The sequence below is a fragment of the Dermochelys coriacea genome, chromosome 1, assembly GCF_009764565.3.
Source record: "Dermochelys coriacea isolate rDerCor1 chromosome 1, rDerCor1.pri.v4, whole genome shotgun sequence".
In the NCBI taxonomy this organism is placed as follows: Eukaryota; Metazoa; Chordata; order Testudines; family Dermochelyidae; genus Dermochelys; species Dermochelys coriacea.
The window spans coordinates 231,155,327-231,175,818 of NC_050068.2; the positions used below are offsets into that span (position 1 = coordinate 231,155,327).

General features: G+C 43.7%; 1 protein-coding gene across 1 annotated transcript in view; it reads right to left on the reverse strand.

The window, feature by feature from the left end:
- Window positions 1-16,361, reverse strand: part of STK38L (serine/threonine kinase 38 like) — a 61,878-nt gene extending 45,517 nt beyond the window's left edge. Inside the window, exon 1 of the mRNA XM_038386851.2 lies at window positions 15,965-16,361. Coding sequence (XP_038242779.1) covers window positions 15,965-16,055 — 91 coding nt within the window. The 5' untranslated portion in view covers window positions 16,056-16,361. The remainder of the gene's footprint in view (window positions 1-15,964) is intronic.
- Between the last annotated feature and the right edge of the window lie 4,131 nt (window positions 16,362-20,492).

The window sequence follows — 20,492 nt, forward strand, 5'->3', positions numbered from 1 at the left end:
CATTTAATCTATACTGCACTGAATGTGATTTATTAGTTTGCAATATCTGGAAATCATTTACTTTACCATTAGAAGTGTTACTTAACCAATCTTTTTGCAGTAAAACCCAGCCCTGCTGCCTTGGAAGCTAAGGGCAAGTGGGGAAAAGCATTTAGATTTTCCTCAGTCATTGCAGAATCTCACCCGGCACACTTCAGCTGCAGACAGGGCAGATATATATGCAGTGTAGCTCTCTCCTCTAGTATATTCTAACCACTCTGCATAAGGGTACAACACTTTTTCATCATCCATTGTCCAGCAGCAGTTTTTAAAGATGACATTTTAGAAGTCTATGGCTAGACTGCTTTTCACAAAAAAAGCACTTGGATTATGGAGACAAGAAAACATTGTGCTTTTTAGATTAAAGTAGTCATCCCCATACTTTTCCTCTTGCGCCCCCACCACCATTACCTTTAATGGAATGTGTCCATGTCCCTGCACCCCCACACTGGGAGCAGAGTTGTGACCAGTGGGCCATTAGCCGAGCCACAGCTAGGAGCAGGGTCAGGGCAGGGGCTGGGAGTGGAGCTGCAGCCGGGGAATGGGGCCAGAGCAGAGCTGGGTGGCTCAGCCTCACTGCCACCAGTGGGGACTGGCTAGCACCCCACTGTACCCCCCTGGACATTCCTCCATGCCCATCTAGGGGGCATGGCCCACAGTTTGGGAACCACTGGACTAAAGGAATGTCTTCACTCTAGGAACCCAGTGGGGTAGGCAGGGAGGTTAGGTTAAAGTGTCACAACTAAGTAACTAAAAAAAAATGTGGCAGGTATCCAGAGTAGGGACTTGTTACAGAAAAGATATGGTTTTTGTGTAAAATGAATTGGAAGAGGGTTTACAGGAAAGCATCCCTTAAGGAATCTGGGGAAGAGGGGGTTCAGAACTCCTAACATCTGGCATAGCTGGGAGCCAAACCCTGCTCCTTTTCCAGCTGCTTTCTCTCTCATATTAGGGGAAGCCAGTGAGGCTGGCTGGGACCAGGTTGAGAAGGGGGAAGGCTGACAGCAGCCCTCCCAAATAGGTGGAAACGATTAAGGAAATAATGATCACCTGCGCTGAATGATTTATTGTTGAGTACTCCCAGATGTTTGAAATCATCGGTGGGCAACCTGCGGCCTGTCATGGTAATCTGCTGGTTGGCTGCGAGACAGCTTGTTTACATTTGCACGGCCGCCCGCAACTCCCAGTGGCTGCGGTTTGCCGTTCCCTGCCATTGGGAGCTGCGGGAAGCAGCGGCCAGCATGACCCTGACACCATCAAATCTGACCCAAAATTTCATAGAAAGGCTTCAATGAAATTTTTGAAAAAGAGAAAAAAGAACAAGGAGTACTTGTGGCACCTTAGAGACTAACAAATTTATTACAAATTTATCTATAAAGTGCCAAAAGTACTCCTCGTTCTTTTTGCTGATACAGACTAACACGGCTGCTACTCTGAAACTTGAAAAAGAAGAGAGAAAATAAAAAACTCTTTCCTTGCAATGTCTGCTACCCAAGAGCTGCAGCATTATTCTAGTGCTTAAAAAACAGAAAGTGAAACTGACTAGAACTGGATTGTAAACAAAAGTGAAACTGGCTATTTTACTTTCATTGCCAGATCTGATAAAAGTAAACAGTATAAATCATGAAAAATAAATTTGATTTTTAAATTGTTATTCAAATTCAAAACATTTTTTAAAATTATTATATCTGGCTAATTATGCACCCTACTTTTTTTTTCTTTTCCATTTCTGACTCCAAAATTTATAAAATCCTTTCAGTCAGCTAGTGGACAATGGTTATAGTGGCATTTGAGGCTAAATGGCACTTCATTATTTTTAAAATTGAAAATGTGTGAATATATTTGATTGTATCCCACTCTCTTCCTTGGCAATCACTGATATACTTTTTTTGATGCCCACACTCTGCAAAGACTTATGCAAATACACATTAACTTTAAACCATCTCAGTAGGGCCACTGGAACAAACTTCCAGTTTACCAAAACTAAAAAGTAATAGAAAGTCAACCTGAAGTAAAGAGGAAATGTATTAAAATAAAAATTTTTATATAAACAAGCCAAGTCCATTTTATATTATTCATTCCCAATGAGACTAAGTCACATGGTTAAAGTGAAACGAGTGTTTGAAAGATGGGGGTCTTAGACAGTAAGCTCTCAGGGTAGGGGCAGTGTCTCTGAATGTGTTTTAACAGCACCTAACACAATGGGGCTTGATTCCATAGTATAAAATAATAAATCAAGGCATAGTATTTATACCACACTCCTCACTGTGATATCTGAGCATCTTAATAGGAGTAGTAACAGGTCTTGGGTGAAATCCTGCCCCTATCTGAAGTTAGTGGGAGTTTTGCCATTAACTTAATTAGGTCTAGAATTTCACCCCAGGTGTAGAGCTCCCATTTGAAGTTATGGGAGATTCATACGCAAAGGGTTTAAAGGATCAAATTGACTAGTAGGTGAAGCTTTTGATACAGACTCCCACGGTATTCTTGCCAGCAAGTTTAAAAAGTATGGATTGGATGAATGGACTATAAGGTGGATAGAAAGCTGGCTAGATTGTTGGGCTCAATGGGTAGTGATCAACGGCACAATGTCTAGTTGGCAGCTGGTATCAAGCAGAGTGCCCCAGAGGTTGGTCCTGGGCTGGTTTTGTTCACAATCTTTATTAATGATCTGGATGATTGGGGGCGTCCCTAGACATTTTGGGGCCCTACGCAGCTCCCCCCCCCATGTGTGGGGACTGGCCTCAGGCCTCTGAGAGGGGGCAGGAGCAGGCTGGAGGGGTGGGGGCAGAGGGAAACCACCCTCCAGCACTCACTGGCAGCGCGGAGTGGGTCGGAGCCAGGTCACTCCACTTCCTGCCGCCCAATGAGCGCAGGACGCTTGACCCCTGCTGCAGTCCCCTGGGATGTAGCTCAGGGAAGGGGTGGGGGCTTTGGGGTAGGTGTGGAGAGGGCGCGGGGCTGGAGCGGAGGTGGGAAGAGGCAGGGCAGAGCAAGGGCAGGGGCTTTGGGGAAGAGGCAGAGCAGGGGCGGGGGCAGCTTTCTTGGCTGGGTCAGCCAGCTGGGGGACCGGGCTGGCTGCTGGAGCAGCACACAGCTGCATAGGGCACCAGGAAATTTGGGAAAATTTGGTGCCCCACATTTCCTGGTGCCCTATGCAGCGGCGTAGTTTGCGTATGGGTAAGGACGGCCCTGTGGATGATGGGATTAATTGCACCCTCAGCAAGTTCGCAGATGACACTAAAATGGGGGGAAAAGTAGATATGATGGAGGGTAGGGATAAGGTCCAGAGTGACCTAGATAAATTGGAAGATCGGGCCAAAAGAAATCTGATGAGGTTCAACAAGGGCAAGTGCAGAGTTCTGCACTTAGGAAGGAAGAATCCCATGCACTGTTACAGGCTGGGGACCGACTGGTTAAGCAGCAGTTCTGCAGAAAAAGACTTGGGGATTATAGTGGATGAGAAGCTGGGTACGAGTCAGCAGTGTGCCCTTGTTGCCAAGAAGGCCAATGGCATATTGGGCTGTATTAGTAGAAGCACTGCCAGCAGATTGAGAGAAGTGATTATTCCTCCTTATTTGGCACTGGTGAGGCCACACCTGGAGTATCGCGTCCAGTTTTGGGTCCCCCACTACAGAAGGGATGTGGATAAATTGGAGAGATTCCAGTGGAGGGCAACAAAAATGATTAGGAGGCTGGGGCACATGAATTACGAGGAGAGGCTGAGGGAACTCGGGTTATTTATTCTGCAGAAGAGAAGAGTGGGGGGGATTTGATAGCAGCCTTTAATTACCTGAAGGGGGGTTCCAAAGAGATAGAACTCGGATGTTCTCCGTGGTGGCAGATGACAGAACAAGAAGCAATGGTCTCAAGTTGCAGTGGGGGAGGTCTAGGTTGGATATTAGGAAACACTATTTCACTAGGAGGGTGGTGAAGCACTGGAATGGGTTACCTAGGGAGGTAGCGGAATCTCCATCCTTAGAGGTTTTTAAGGCCCGGCTTGACAAAGCCTTGGCTGCGATGATTTAGTTAGTGTTGGTCCTGCTTTGAGCAGGGAATTGGACTAGATGACCTCCTGAGGTCCCTTCCAATCCTAATATTCTATGATTCTATAAAGAATATTATAATCCTAAATTGGACAGCTCCATTCCTCTGTATATATTCACACAAGTTTTTGCAAAATTTTAGTAAAAAATTTTAATCCCATTAATTTTGTTTTCCTATACAGTATTTATTACATAAGAACATCCACAGCGGGTCAGACCAATGGCCAATCTAGCCCAATATTCGGTCTTCTGACAGCGGCCAACGCCAGAACCTTCAGATGGAATGAAGAGAACCAGGCAGTTTTGAGTGATCTATCCCGTCATCCAGTCCCAGTTTCTCGCAGTTGGAGGTTTACGGACACCTGGAGCATAGTATTGCATCCTTCACCAAACTAACTAACAGCCAGTGATGGATGTATGCTCCCTGAATTTATCTAATTTTTTTGGACGCAGTTTATACTTTTGGCCTTCACAACTTTCTCTGGCAATAAGCTCCACAGGTTGGCTGAGTTGTGTGAAGTAGCACTTCCTTATGTTTGTTTGTTTTAAACCTGATGCCTTGGGTGACCCCTAGTTCTTGTCTTATGTAAATGAATAAACACTTCCCTATTCACCTTCTCCATACCAATATTGAGACCTCTGTCATATCCCTCCTTAGTCATCATTTGTCTAAGATGAACAGTCCCAGTCTTTTTAATCTCTCCTCGTAGGGAAGCTGCTCCATACCCCTCATCATTTTTGTTGCCCTTCTCTGTGCCTTTTCCAGTTCTAATCTATACTTTTTGAGAGGGTGACCAGAACTACATGCCATATTCAAGGTGTGGGTGTACCATGGATTTATATAGCAGCATGATGATATTTTCTGTTTTATTATCTATCCTTTCCTAATGGGTCTTAACATCCTGTTAGCTTTTTTTTTTTGGCAGATGAATATTTTCAGAAAACGATCCATGATGATTCCAAGATCCCCCTTTTGAACAGTAACAGCTAATTTAGACACTATCATTTTGTATGTATAGTTGGGATTTTTCTATTCCCTAATGTGCATTACTTTGCACTTATCACTGAATAAGCCACATCACTTGGAATCATTGCCCAGTCCTGCATTCCTTGCACACCTGGAGCTCCAAATAACCTCCATGTGTTCCTTCCTGTGCAAGGAATGCATGATCAGGCCCCTTATTGTGCATAATTAGCTGTAATTAGAGCTGACTGTAAAGTAGTCAGTAGGTGCTACAAAAAGCTTTAATCTTTTTAAAGTATTTGTGCAAAATTTTCTCAACTTCATTGATTTGTCACTAAAAAAAGACATCCTGAAAAATCAAAAATGTTCAATTCTTTTCCTCTGTCTTTTTTCAGTAACGAAAGGGAAATAAGAGAAAGGGGGGAAGGGGGAGAAAAACAGGAGAAGCCAAGATCCTATTTCCTGCACCTCTGAAAACAATTTTAAAAAATCCTGACTATTTCGTGCGGTGAGGTGGGGGAGGTTCCTCTCCCCACCCCAGTCAAAACTCTGCAAAAGGTTTCATTTTTAAAAACAGTTGTCATTTTAAAAAGTTTTAAACAAAAAAGAAAATCAAATGTTTCAACCACAATGCTATTTTTTTTGGGGGGGCATCAAACATTTCTATTAAGGCACATGTTCTGACTGTTTAAATCCTTGCATTCCTACCAGCATAATGTAGAAGAGATATCATCCAGGTTTAAAGTTTATATAAAGAAAAAAGAGGTGGGGAGGGCACGGGTGGGGGGCTGGAGAGGCTGCAGCTGGTGGCTCCTACCCTGCACCAGGCTCAGTTGCTAGTCCCAGCTGGAGGCGGGGGAGGAGAACAACAGGACTTCCTCTTCCCCTGCAAGGAGCAGTCGGGGCCAGGTCAGACCCACCCCCAGAAAACTCCCTAGCTGCAGGAAGCTCTGCACCCCCCACCCTTTCCTGCACCCATTGCTCTTCAGTCACAAGGGAGGAGATCACTTTACGGGCAGATGCTCCCCAAGCCACCCAACTCCCCTGCATCCAGATCCCCCTGTACCTAGAGCCCTCCCCAAAGCCCCCTGCACCTGAACCCCCACTCCACCAAGCCTCACCCCTATATACGGAGTCTCCTGCACCCAGACCCCTCTCCGAGCCCCTCCCCACTGCATCCAGACCCTATGCCCAGTTCACCCCCTGCTGAACCTCCTGCACTCAACACCCCCCCGACAAATCGTACCCCCCCACACACCTAGACCACACTGATGAGCCCCCCGAATGCAGACCCCCACCCCACTGAACTCCAATCAGCTGCATCTGTTCCTCCCTCACCATGTCCCACTCCCCCAACACTCAGACACCCCCCCACTGAACTCCCCACACCCAGACCCGCCTCTGCTGAGCCCTAACCACCTTCACCTGGATCCCCCTGCACCGAGAACCCCCCCCAAATAGCCCCTGTGCATCCAGATCCCCCCGACCCAGATTGCCCCACACAGAGATCTCTCATCCCACACCTGGATCCCCCCCACACTAAGCCCCTCCACACTTGGATCTTGCCGTGCTGAGCCTACTTGTCCCCTACCTGGATTGGGGGTCAGGGCTGGGCTTGTCCAAGAGATTCTGCCTCTCTTGCTTACTGACTTGGTGCACCTGGCATGGAGGGGCAGAGTCCCGGGGTACTTCTGGAACAGGCCTGGCCATTGTACTGTGTTAAGGTTGGGTGCAGCCTTATTGCCGAGTCTGTTCAGGGGGGAGGGGGGCTGCTCCAGGGTGATCTCCCATCTCTGTGCAGCCAGCGGCCTGGGCTCCCCACTGCCGTGTTTAAGACCCCACATTTATTTATTGATAAATAAAATTTGCAGAATTTTAAAATATTGTGCGCAGAATTTTTTTTCCACAGAATTTTTAATTATTTGGCGCAGAATTCCCACAGGAGTATTAACTTAATGATAGTTGTAATATTGCAGTTCAGATGGAGAATACAAGAAATGGGTTACATTTAACTGCAATACTGTCCATTTCTTCTAAGCAGGGACCACTCTAATGTCAGAACTACTGTAAATTCATGTTTTACTTCTTCCTATCAAGGTCTCCCTAACTTTTCATTAGTAATTCAAATATATTTGCAGTAGTGTCCACTAGGAACTGTACAGACACTTCAGGATGGTCTCTGTCCAAGGAGATCACAAATTTTATTAATCTTAGTATCACTATTTTACTTCAAGTTTGCCCAATTACTATTCTTAATTATCCAGAATATAATAATCTACGAAGAAACTGCTGGTGGTGTTTTGAACTGTTTGTAATGAGGGAAGACACATGTTGGGTTGTTTTCCAAACTACCCTGTAACTGAGAAACTGTCTCACAACATCCAAACTTTCTATACAGCCATATCTGTTGAGTTGACATGCTCACATAGGAAATGTTGCAGAAATTCATATTACTATTCTTATATTCTAAATGAAGTCTTCCTTTCCCATCAACTGAAGCACCTGAATATCTTCTGAGGGAGGAGAGGAAGAATACCACACAAAATTAATGGTATACAGCAGACCTTCATTAAGCCAAATACTTTATAACAAGTTTGCATAGAAAATTAATCTATCCCATTGCTCAAGAAAGATTTGAGAGCAAAAGTCTTAGTGAGATCATATGCTATTAAGACTTACTGATCATTGTACAAATAAGGAATTTACAATGGTTCTTCATTGCTGGGAGGCAGCCATGCCCAATGGTTAGAACATAAAAGACCACAAGACTTTACCTTAAATGACACTTAAAACAAGTTCTAAACAACAACTGTTTGCTTTTTTATATATACACATACACACACATGCACATGCACACACACACCTGAATGTATGAGAGATTCCCTCCCCTTTCCACAAGCACACATTTTAAAGCAGGCTTGCTCTGGCTTTTTTTTTATAAAGTTATAGTAGAAACCAAGAGCCATACTGTGAAGAATTTCAAGCGGTGAAAGGAACAAATTATTTTAAATAGCAAAGGCGAATCTTAATTTAGCAAGTTTCTTTAGACACAAGAAAACTTTTGATTTACAGAAGTGATATATGACAGGAAAGTCATGAGGAACGCTGTGTCAGCTGTTCAATCAGAACGTTTTACCACCACAGCTGGGCAACCAAGACAGTGCAAAGAAAACCTAGTGATAAAAGTGTATGCGCAGGATGTTGCAAAAGGGTGAAGCTAGTGATGAAAATTTCTTCTTCCCTTCCCCTGTTAACTTCTCTTAACAGTGTGAACGCAGCTAAACACACAGTGCCTTCTAGGACATGTAGCTGCTGTAAGTCCCGAGATAAAAAAACGCCAGCCCTAGGAAATAATTCATTCAGAGTGTATTTGCTACACAAACATCTGCAAACTAAGAGTCACAACTGCACTAAATAGTAACTTAGGTTAACAGTTGGCCATTACATGTCTTAGTAACAGCAGACTCTTTCACTGGTGTCCAATTGCTCGGTATCCAGTAGAAAAGCGATGGTCACATAAACACCACCCTATATCAGAAACCTACTGACCGCTATTCCTACCTACATGCCTCTAGCTTTCATCCAGATCATACCACTCGATCCATTGTCTACAGCCAAGCGCTACGATATAACCGCATTTGCTCCAACCCCTCAGACAGAGACAAACACCTACAAGATCTCTATCATGCATTCCTACAACTACAATACCCACCTGCTGAAGTGAAGAAACAGATTGACAGAGCCAGAAGAGTACCCAGAAGTCACCTACTACAGGACAGGCCCAACAAAGAAAATAACAGAACGCCACTAGCCATCACCTTCAGCCCCCAACTAAAACCTCTCCAACGCATCATCAAGGATCTACAACCCATCCTGAAGGACGACCCATCACTCTCACAGATCTTGGGGGACAGACCAGTCCTTGCTTACAGACAGCCCCCCAATCTGAAGCAAATACTCACCAGCAACCACACACCACACAACAGAACCACTAACCCAGGAACCTATCCTTGCAACAAAGCCCATTGCCAACTCTGCCCACATATCTATTCAGGGGATACCATCATAGGGCCTAATCACATCAGCCACACTATCAGAGGCTCGTTCACCTGCGCATCTACCAATGTGATATATGCCATCATGTGCCAGCAATGCCCTTCTGCCATGTACATTGGCCAAACTGGACAGTCTCTACGTAAAAGAATGAATGGACACAAATCAGACGTCAAGAATTATAACATTCAAAAACCAGTTGGAGAACACTTCAATCTCTCTGGTCACTCGATCACTCGATCACAGACCTAAGAGTGGCTATACTTCAACAAAAAAGCTTCAAAAACAGACTCCAACGAGAGACTGCTGAATTGGAATTAATTTGCAAACTGGATACAATTAACTTAGGCTTGAATAGAGACTGGGAATGGATGAGTCATTACACAAAGTAAAACTATTTCCCCATGGTATTTCTCCCTCCCACCCCACCCCCCACTGTTCCTCTGATATTCTTGTTAACTGCTGGAATTAGCCTACCTTGCTTCAGAGTAGCAGCCGTGTTAGTCTGTATTCGCAAAAAGAAAAGGAGTACCCGTGGCACCTTAGAGACTAACAAATTTATTAGAGCATAAGCTTTCGTGAGCTACAGCTCACTTCATCGGAAATGCATCCGATGAAGTGAGCTGTAGCTCACGAAAGCTTATGCTCTAATAAATTTGTTAGTCTCTAAGGTGCCACCGGTACTCCTTTTCTTCCTACCTTGCTTGTCACCATGAAAGGTTTTCCTCCTCCCCCCCCCCCCCCCCGCTGGTGATGGCTTATCTTAAGTGATCACTCTCCTTACAGTGTGTATGATAAACCCATTGTTTCATGTTCTCTGTGTGTGTGTATACAAATCTCTCCTCTGTTTTTTCCACCAAATGCATCCAATGAAGTGAGCTGTAGCTCACGAAAGCTTATGCTCTAATAAATTTGTTAGTCTCTAAGGTGCCACAAGTACTCTTTTTCTTTTTGCGAATACAGACTAACACGGCTGCTACTCTGAAACCAGTAGAAAAGCTCATTGTCATCTTTTAAAAATCCCTGACTTTTCAGTGAAAGATTCCTGTGCTGAGTAAATTACATTTTCAGCACAGAACTACACTCACACAGACTTTGTTCTGACTCTTCTGCAACTATGGCTGGTAAAAAGGTTCGTACGTTATACTAAATCATCACCTTTTGACTGTGTTCACTTATTCTCCCCTCCTGCTTTTCCAAGTTCTAAGTAACACCAAGCACAAGTTGTAGAGCCTAGCAGTGCATCATGTTGGCCTTTAACCTCAAGAAATGGTGACCACCTCCTCTGTTGGTTTGATTTTATCCAAAGAGCTATGAATGAAAGCAGTCTATGTTACTACCACACTACATGCTAAAACTAATTACATTTTTAGGTGGAACAGACAATTCTTTCACTATTAGACTGATGTTTGGCTCAGGTTGCAGTAACTCCCTGATCAGGCTCCAGTGAGCAGAACAGGCTGGGAAGGGGTTTCACAACTGTTCATGTTTAAGAAAACATTACTTTGTGAGGTGGGCCTCTTTCTCCCATCCCAATCATATAAATCCCAAGAGGGAGGTTTCGACTTGGGATCCACCACTTCTACCTCGCTAGTGTGGCTGGGGAAGTATTTCTCCTTCCAATACCCTCCTGCTTGCCTTGGAGAGAGAGTGTAGTGGGAAGAATTCTTAAATCTGATGGTTCCTCCTGTCTTCTCTCCTTTGGGGGAAAAGTTCAGTGCTGGTTGTGTGATTCCCTTTAAGAAATGTCTCCTAGCAAGTCTGGTTCTTGCCTGATTCAACCAGGGACAATAGGCATATTTGTGCCTTCCCCTGACATCATCTCCAAGCGCCTAAACGCCATACATGGCAACCAGGGCAGGTGGAGTCCCAGAGTCACCCTGGGAAAATTATAGGGGAGCTGTGTGGCCAGGTAAGCTGTACATGGCCAGCTTGTAGAAAGCCCATCTCTCCTGTAACCTTTCTGGAGGCTCAGATATGCAGAAGTAACTGTGGTAATAAGGGTGCCCTTTCACAGCACTGTAAGCACTTGCCCACCACAGAGTGGTGTGGTAAGGCTGAGTGAGTTAGTGCTGGCAACGTGCTTTGAGGATGAAAGTGCGAGATTGCAGTAGTATTATAGTAGTGTTACCTTGTGATTGACTCAGACCCGTTAGCAACAACATTAAGTTCAGCTCCATTAATTTTCTAAAAATCAGATGTTAATTCAGACACAGAGCTGCCAGATAACACAAACTAAAGTATGAAACCTGCGGGAAAGATCAGCCTCATTAAGCAATCCCTCAAAATCATTGGGCTCAATTACCTCCATGAGTTGCACCAGGAAAACCCAAGCTTTGCACCCCTGGCAGTAGAAAGTCCACTCGGATGTAACAGCAAAGGCTTCCATCTGTAACCCCTTCTCCTCTGGTAGGAGCCCAGAATTAGCTCACATAGTTCCTGAATTGGCTGGGTGTCTACTAGCGATTCAGCTCATCTCCTGGACAACTGCCATCCGCTGGGTTACTACAGAATCCCAGATGGAATTTAAAGCCTGAGCATCCCATTGGGTGAAACATCTTCCCTCACTCTCTGTTGCAGCTGCCTCTAAAGGGGATGTGGGTATGTGCTGCAATTTGCAATTATGGGAGTGAATCTGGCCCATTTAAGTACACTTCTCCTCCACCTTTATTAGCAGGACTTCTTCTTTAAGCAACTGATATTTGCTGGTCCCTTGAATTCTCACTTAAAGCAAAAAGAAAAGGAGTACTTGTGGCACCTTAGAGACTAACAAATTTATTAGAGCATAAGCTTTCGTGAGCTACAGCTCACTTCATGCATCCGATGAAGTGAGCTGTAGCTCACGAAAGCTTATGCTCTAATAAATTTGTTAGTCTCTAAGGTGCCACAAGTACTCCTTTTCTTTTTGCGAATACAGACTAACACGGCTGCTACTCTGAAACCTGTGATCACTTAAAGCAGTTTCACTGTAATCATTTGAAACATGGAGTTCAATTTTTTTTTAAAAAAATCTATTTTTTTCTATAATAGCTTATTTATTAGATTTGAAACTCTGTGGTTTGAATTTACAAGGAGGATATATTTTCCCACAAATTAAGCGGTATCTGTATTAGCTTAAGCATCATTCCACTGCAAAGGCTCAGAAAAAGTTGTCAAGCAAACATGTTATTGTCTGACCACATCTCTCTAATGGGCAGTTTCAGATATTTTAAAACAAGGCTTGATATGGCATGATAGGAAATGATCCAAGTTCATGCATAAAATACAACATTAAATACCACAGTCACTAATTTTAATGCTTCCTGAATTGATCAAAATATTTGTAAGAGGTACACTAACAGTTCAGTTTATTTCTCTATCCTTTGTTTTTCTGTTATTCTTGGAGAAAAGTGTTCTTTTGGAGAGAAGTGTGCAGTTGCAGGAGCACTGGGACTGCCAAAAGTTACTCTTTAAAGCTACAGAGACATCATATTTGCCAAATCAGATCAAAGCATCTAATCTCAAGCAATATCCAGAATTCAGTGCCTCAATGGAAGACAAATACCCCTCTCCTCAAATATACATCTTGTCAAGAGTACAGTGCTATACACAGCAGTAGGAACCGATTCTTCCCAGAACTTCAACTGATGCCCTGAACCATGAGATCTGATTACAGTCACTGTTATTTTAAGTTGCATAGCTAAGATGGTTACTGATGATGATGCAGTTATCCAGCCCTTTTAAAAATCCTGCCACAGAGTATCTTAAAGAATTAAACTTCAGTTATTTACCAACTCCATATTTTTGTACTACTGTAACACAATTACTTTTGATGGCAGGTCTTTTCTAAATGTAGCTGTACATTAAATGAGTAAGGAATGAGAGACGATTAAGTGATTTTGTGTACAATAATAGTATGTTTGATTATGTCAACTATCATTACTCTATGATACATAAAGCCTCTTCTGGGGGAATAAAACCGAACAATTTACCGTATCATTACCGCTTACTCTTTATGTTTATGAATACCGTATTTAAAGAAGTAATTCTTTTTATCATCATTTACAGGCTTATCAGACATCTGTCATCATACAATTTCAGAAGTTTATCAACCAGCTTCACATTTAAATAACCTCCCTAAATTTGAGAGGGAATAAAGCATGGTCATTAACAAAATAAATATGGACAGAATAAAAAGTTAGGGACAATTTTTAAAAAACCCAACCAACCAAATGGGCCCAATCCACCTTGCTGGATAAAACCCATTGGGTTAGATGGTTCATACCCAACTCATGTGTGGGAGAAGTCACACCCCTGCAGTTCACCATTAACTCCAGTGGGCACAGGATCAGACCCTCAGTGATCACCAGTGTAAGGGTAGCACAAGGCCTAAGATGGATGATGTTATCAGAGTCCAGACTGCATACCCTGCTTAGATCACACTATCCCTATTGTATACTTAAACACAGGGGCATGATCCAAAAGTCAATAGTTTTCCCATTGACCTCCGTTTTCTTTGGAGCAGGCCTCAAAGCGAGAAATATGAGAATACCTATCTGCCATAAATATTTGCTTCCCATATCAACTAAATTCACATTAACTACTTTTCCTTGAAATAAAAATGTCATGTGAAGGTTTGCTTTTAGGGATTTTTGTTTTTAAATCTAACAAGTAATAATATTTAAAATGAACCCACATATAGCACAAAACACAAGATAAAACTATATCCATTATATATGCTACAATAACATGTTTCTTAGGGTTAAATATTTTGGCCAACATTCACCACTAAGAAAGATAATGAAATGTAAAATGTTTAAGTATTTCAGTTATTGCTCTAAATAAAAACAAAACGGATGCTGTTTCACCTACTGTACTTCTGGGGTAGAGAGGATGAAACAGTTTAAGATTTTTGCCTATTCTGAGGCACACATCATAGAGTATGCACAGCAAAACACAGATGTTTTTAGTGTTATATACACTCCCAAACAAGATTTATCCACAGCCTGGGAATTTGCAAAACTGCAGTCAACAATGAAACAGGGTATTTAAAACAAAAGACAAACAAACCAGCCAATCACATCAATACTTTACAAACAAGATGACCCACACATTTGTAAGGAACAAACGAAGAAAATAATCAAAGCTCAATACATCCCACCAACAATCTGAGAATGAAGAAATTGTATCTCTGGTGAAAGAAAGGAAGAAAGAAAGAAACACACACACAAACACACCTAAATAGTAATACACCCAAGGCTAAACCTGTTTAAAGACTTATTTATTCCCATTTGAGATTTTAATCACAGAGTTATCGGTATGTAATGCCAATGGAAAATGACGTTTGGTATGTATCTGAAATATACTGTTCTAACCCAAAGGTTGATTTGTTCTGGGGTTTTTTAAAACATCAGATGTACAGCATATGCAAGACTCTCCTACTCCTGTCTGCATTTTCACTTTTATCCCAATCACTGCCACTGGAGTTCAGTTAAAAATATAAACCAAGCAAAAGGCTGAGCTGGCAAGCTACGGGCCTGATCCAAAACCCACTGAAGTCAACAGAAATGTTCCCACTGACTTCAATGGGTTTTGGATCTGGCCCTATGAGCCAGGATTTTTTTTTTTTTCAAATGGTGTATACGTGTAGAGATTAAACTGGCACATACTTAAAACAGGACAGAACACTCCTAAACCAGACTGTGTAATCGACTGCCTCCACACCCCACAGGATCTCATACCTGCCAGACACACCTGAGCCTATTTATGGACTTTTACTGTTTATAGTACTTTATCTAGGTCTGACTGAGTTCATCTCTCATCCCAAAGAGGTCATACCTGCAAAACTACTGTACAGATTTGGGTTCATCTCTCACTATGCTCACTCCAAAGAGCCTGCCCAGTGATAGGTACCCATGAAACACATATCTTCCCCGTCTCCTAAAGTCTAAGAGACACACTACCGTTCAGCCTTTTGGGGAGCATATCTCAACCATCTGGATTAATTTGAAAGGCAGGTTTTTAAAGCCTCTCACACCGTTGAAAAAGGGGTTCTGCTGCGTATGTGAGTCTCACTCATTTAAAAACTGCACCTCAGTTGCAGCCCTGGGGTCTCTATCTAGTCCAGGTTTTGGAGCTGCGGGGGGAGGGGGGAAGAGAGAAAAGGTGAAGAATAAACCTGCCAAGTTAGAAATTGAAAACGTGACATGGGAGAACCCCTTATTGGGACTTGTAACCATCTCTCACTCTCCCCCTGGTGGTGATGAATTTTGAGGAGGCAGATTTGGTAAGAGATTTTAAATGCATCCGATGAAGCGAGCTGTAGCTCACGAAAGCTGAGGCTCAAATAAATGTGTTAGTCTCCGAGGTGCCACAAGTCCGCCTTTTTCTTTTCGCGGATACAGACTAACGGGGCTGCTACTCTGAAATAAATCTCACTTGCCACCTCTTTAGAAATCTCAGCTCATTCAATCTCTCCCTCGCTCACAACACAGCCTGACACACACACCCCCCCCCCGTGCCCAAGGGGGAGAAAGGAGCGGAGCCAGGCCATTGTCCTTATCTCTCGGATCAAGTACGGATTCCTCTATTACTCTCTCCCTTCCTCAGTGTCTCTCTCCAGCAGCCCCACACCGCAGCAGCTAATACTAGCCTCCCTGCGCCCGAAGAGCTATGGCTGCGATTGCTGCCTCACGGTGGTGGGGAAGGGGGGGGGGGATCCCCAGTTGCCAATGTCAGGCTCCCTCCCTCCCTCTCTCTCTCTGCACCAAAGACAGAGGCTCCTTCCCCGCCTCCCACCGGCGGCGGCGGCAGCAGCAGCAGCAGAGAGACTGGGCGGATGGGCACAGCTCCGCCTGCAGCCGGGGCTCGCCGCAGCACTCACCTCCCTGCGCCGGGCTGCCGGCTCCCGCGTCCCCCCACTGCCGGCTGCAGCCTCGCTCTGCGCGATCACGTCCCCCGCCTGGGCCGCTCATGCCGGCAGGGGGAGGGGCGGCAGCGGCAGGAGGGACCGAAGCGGAGGGCTGTTTACTAGCCCGCTCTCGCGAGAGCCCAGGGCACCAGCCGGGCGGGGAGCGATGGGCTCGGAGGGCGGAGGGGGGAGGGGGCTGTGACAGCTCCTCGCCGGCGGGAGGCCCCTGGGTGCCGCCAGCACGTGCCGCTGCGCGCACCGCGCCGCCCCCCCCCCCCTCTTTCCCCTCCGCACGCAGCGGGGCCAGCTGCCGCTGCCCCTCCCGGCCCCGCGCCTGGAGACGGCTGGCCGCGGGGGCTGGCTCCAAAGTGCCCCCAGCGCTCGGCGACCCCGGGGCCGCAGGGACAGTGCCAGGGGCCAGGTCGCGGGTCTCCGGTCGGGCGAACGGGCGCCCCGTGGGGCAACCCCCCTGAAAGCCACCGTGCGCCCGCCGGCGCCTCCGCTGGGGCCATTCATGCTGGCGCTCCATTGCCCTCCGTGGGGCCACGCCGGTTTACACGCGCTGAGCAGCTTCCCCGCCGCCCCCTTTCTTTTCAACTCGCACACCCCACTCACAGCCTTGCAGCGGCCGCTCGTCTCCGTGGGGCAGTTAGGGGGGCATCGCGGGCTGGCGAAGGTAGAAAGAGCTCAGCCTTGGGAGGGAGGTGTCAGTAATGGGGTTCTTCAATTAATATTATGCACACACGCCACACCTGCACCTTTTTTTTTAAAAAAAGAAAAGGAGGACTTGTGGCACCTTAGAGACTAACAGATTTATTAGAGCATAAGCTTTCGTGAGCTACAGCTCACGAAAGCTTATGCTCTAATAAATCTGTTAGTCTCTAAGGTGCCACAAGTACTCCTTTTCTTTTTGCGAATACAGACCAACACGGCTGCTACTCTGAAACCTTTTTTTTTAGTGAACCAAGTTGTGGGGGGGACTTACAAGCCCTTTAAGTTCATTGGGGTCCTGTACACATTAGAGCTCATGGATGAGGATGTATTTTAGTGCCCCATTGAAAGTGTCACTGGGTTCGTTTATTTTTACCTCATTATTATTATTATTATTAATATAGCAAGAGCAATGTGCTAGGCATACTACAAGATACTGTTCATGCCCCATAGATTCTACAGTTCAAGCTGATGTGCATGGACAGAGCCATGTATTCAATCATCAGCCGGTCTCTGCCTGGACACAGGGTCCATCTGTGTGAATCAACATTCAGAAATGTTGTATTTGGTCCATCTGACATGACAAAAGCCTAAAAAAAAAATCACTGCATTTTGATCTGGATATGTTTCTGGAGAGGACTGGAAATGGAGCTGTGCTTTCTGATTTTCAGCAGAGAATGACACCCTCTATCTAGTTGTGGTAGATGAATAGATAAGAAATTTCAGAATTAGCAAGGGAGAAAAAGGCTCTCTCCTCAAAAATAAGCAAATACAAAATAGAAGGCTGGTCGATCTGGAGTAGCAGTGCTTTCCCAGAGTAGTCCGCTGGCGGCAAAAGTCTTTTTACATCTCTACAAATGATGACAAGAAACAGGAGAGAACAGAAAACACCCCTTTTAGAAAAAAAATAGTGGATATAGCTATCTATTGTGATCAACTTCCTCTGCTTGTCTGGAAGTTTGGATTTCACTCCCTTGTTCTTTAGCTGCTAAACCCCTTTAATGTCATCACCTAAACAAAGTTGGGGTTAGCTTAAAAGATGAGCACCAGCTGAGACAATGAAAGTTGAATGAATAGTCACCGCATGATGTTACAGTTCCTGACTTGCTGCTACTGCTGTTCCATTGGGTCCTGCCAGCACAGCAGATGGCAAACACTGAACAGTTGTTTTACCAGTGGAAAATTACTGAGTTTTAGTAGGAGGGTGGTGAGGCCTTTTTTAATTAGGAGGAGGGGAAAAAAATTAAAAAAAGCTACTAGTCCCTTGCATCACATGTCCATACTCACAAAAATGAGTAAAGTCTAAGTGATCCCTTTCTCATTTTAGAGAAGCAAAAGTGATGCACTGTTTGTTACTTAAAATACATAGTGAACAAGCTTTGATGAATTTTAGTTCTCATTAAAAAAGAAAGGTATTTTAAACAAACTTCTAAATCCAACATCAGCCTGACTTAGACAAAGAAATTATTTATTTCAATTCTCCTACTTTTACCAGCCTTTCAAAACAGTTATGTTACACAATTTTCCATTGCAACTCAGGCATGCTTTGTTTTTACTTCGGAATTTCACATTTGCATAAGTGCACCCCTAGAAGTCCTAGGACCTGATCCTGCACTGGGATTGACTCAACTCCAATTAACTTAAATGGGACTTCTAACACAAGTAAAATTAAGCATATGGGTATTTGCAAGATCCAAGCCATACAGCAAGCAAGAAAAGGTATGTTAAAACTCACAAATGCACCCCAATGAACCATATAGGAGTCTGTCCTGCAAAATCTTAATGACAGTAGGTCCTACTCACATAAATAGACAGTGTGCAAATTTAAAAAGGAGCATATGTGGTTATGTCTCATACCCAGTGTCTCACAATTGAATGTTAATACATATCTTGGGCCTGTTCTTGCAAACTCTTAAGAAAATGGGTAAGTTTACTCACATGAGTAGTCCCAATAACTTTGACATTACTACTCATGTGAGTAAATTTACTCACGCAATTGTTTGCAGGATCACTCCCCTTATTTAGCCAAATAAACCACAAGCTTTTAGGAAGATGTACTTCTTGTCCCACCTTCTGATCTGAGCCCTGAATATATTATTTAATGTATATTTTCAGATTAGCACTTTTAAAATATATTGTATATTTTTGTTATCATTCTATTTCTCTAGCTGCCTTTAGCAGACACTTGAAAGACAGTCCAACTGAGATCAGCAAGTAACCCACAAAAAAAATTGTATTATAAATGCACAGTTCTGATCTCTTATGTCCCGCAGTTTGTACTTTCCTGAGAGCACAGAAATTTTTTGTTACATTAATTAAATATAGATACAAGAAAACCATTCTTGTTCATATACACGTAGCCTAGGGAACAAAATTAAATCATTCATCTAAACAAAATATCGAGGAAATTACTTTAGTCACCTTCCAAAGTGTCACTGCATATCCTGTCTGGATGTCTTAGCAATTCACAACAAACCTTCTAAAAAAATAAAATAAGATCAATGTTTTTCCAGTTTTAGAAGCAATCCAAAAATGACATTTTTCCTTTGTAAGTGGAGGGAAATGCCTCATTAGGTGACTGCTGACTTGGCTTCCACTTCTGCAATAGGATTCAAAGGAACATGACATTGTTGTTCCTGGCACAGGTACATCACATTCCTCATGCTGGAGTTTAAGATGTGACAAATGTTTCTTTTTATAAGTGATTACAACTTTTATATACTGAAGTTTACTTAAACATCTTCTCTTAGAATATTATTCTTCCTGAGATCTCTTTGGAGAAGATCCTTTTTGATGATTTATTTAGTGCATGATCTTGTCTTTAAACTAAGATACATATGGATTATGGTACAGAACATGTTACAAAAACAACTACATTATTGTAATGTAATCTTAAGAAGCTCACAGTTCCTCAGGAAATACAGTCAGCATGTGTCTCTTAAAATACTGGAGTTGGGGGAAGAGAGACTTGATTTGGGACTCTCAAGTAGACATTGGTGGAATGATGAAAATCTGTATTCAGAAAGAATTTCTTTAATAAAAAAAACAACATTCTTTAGATAAGAAATATTATTCGTAATGAATACCGTTATTCTTTCAGGGCTCTATGCAGCACTGCCCCTATTCACATGTCCGCACTTGTTGCCTCTTTCTTCACCTTTGCCAACTTCTCCTTCCTTAGGACACTCTACATCTTATTAGCTCCATGTTCCTTCCATGTCACCCTCTGCACATGGAACAGCATCCATAAACCGCAAGGAACCTCACTCTTTCCCTTACTAAAAAAAAAAAAAAATATCACTGCTTTTAGCTTGCCTTCACCTGCAGCCATCTACATGACTTCATGCTCCCAAAATAAAATAAAATGAATTTAAAAAAGGGAACAAGATCTATGCAAAGAGTAAATAAACCAAATGATGCAACTTTCTGTTATATCCTTTTCCCTGCTCCTCTAATATGTCTATTTTAGTTCCTGAAACCCTTAGTCACATGAGTTATCCCACTGAAGACAGTGGCCCCTATGTTGTTGCTTGAAAGAGGGTCTCCACAGCACCACATCCCCCGCTCCAAAACCTACAGAAACCTCTCCCATAGGTCCATGAGCCACTTGAAGGAGGAATGGAGATGAGGCTGGCCAGCGGGGAAGATCCAAGGCCAAGGAGAGAATATGCATTATCCCACTCCTGGGGCTATGAAAAATTAGTCAAAAAAAGATAATACAGCCTCAGGCTGGGACACCTTTACTGAGGAGACTTACCACTTCCCCATACACACAGATATCCCAGAGACA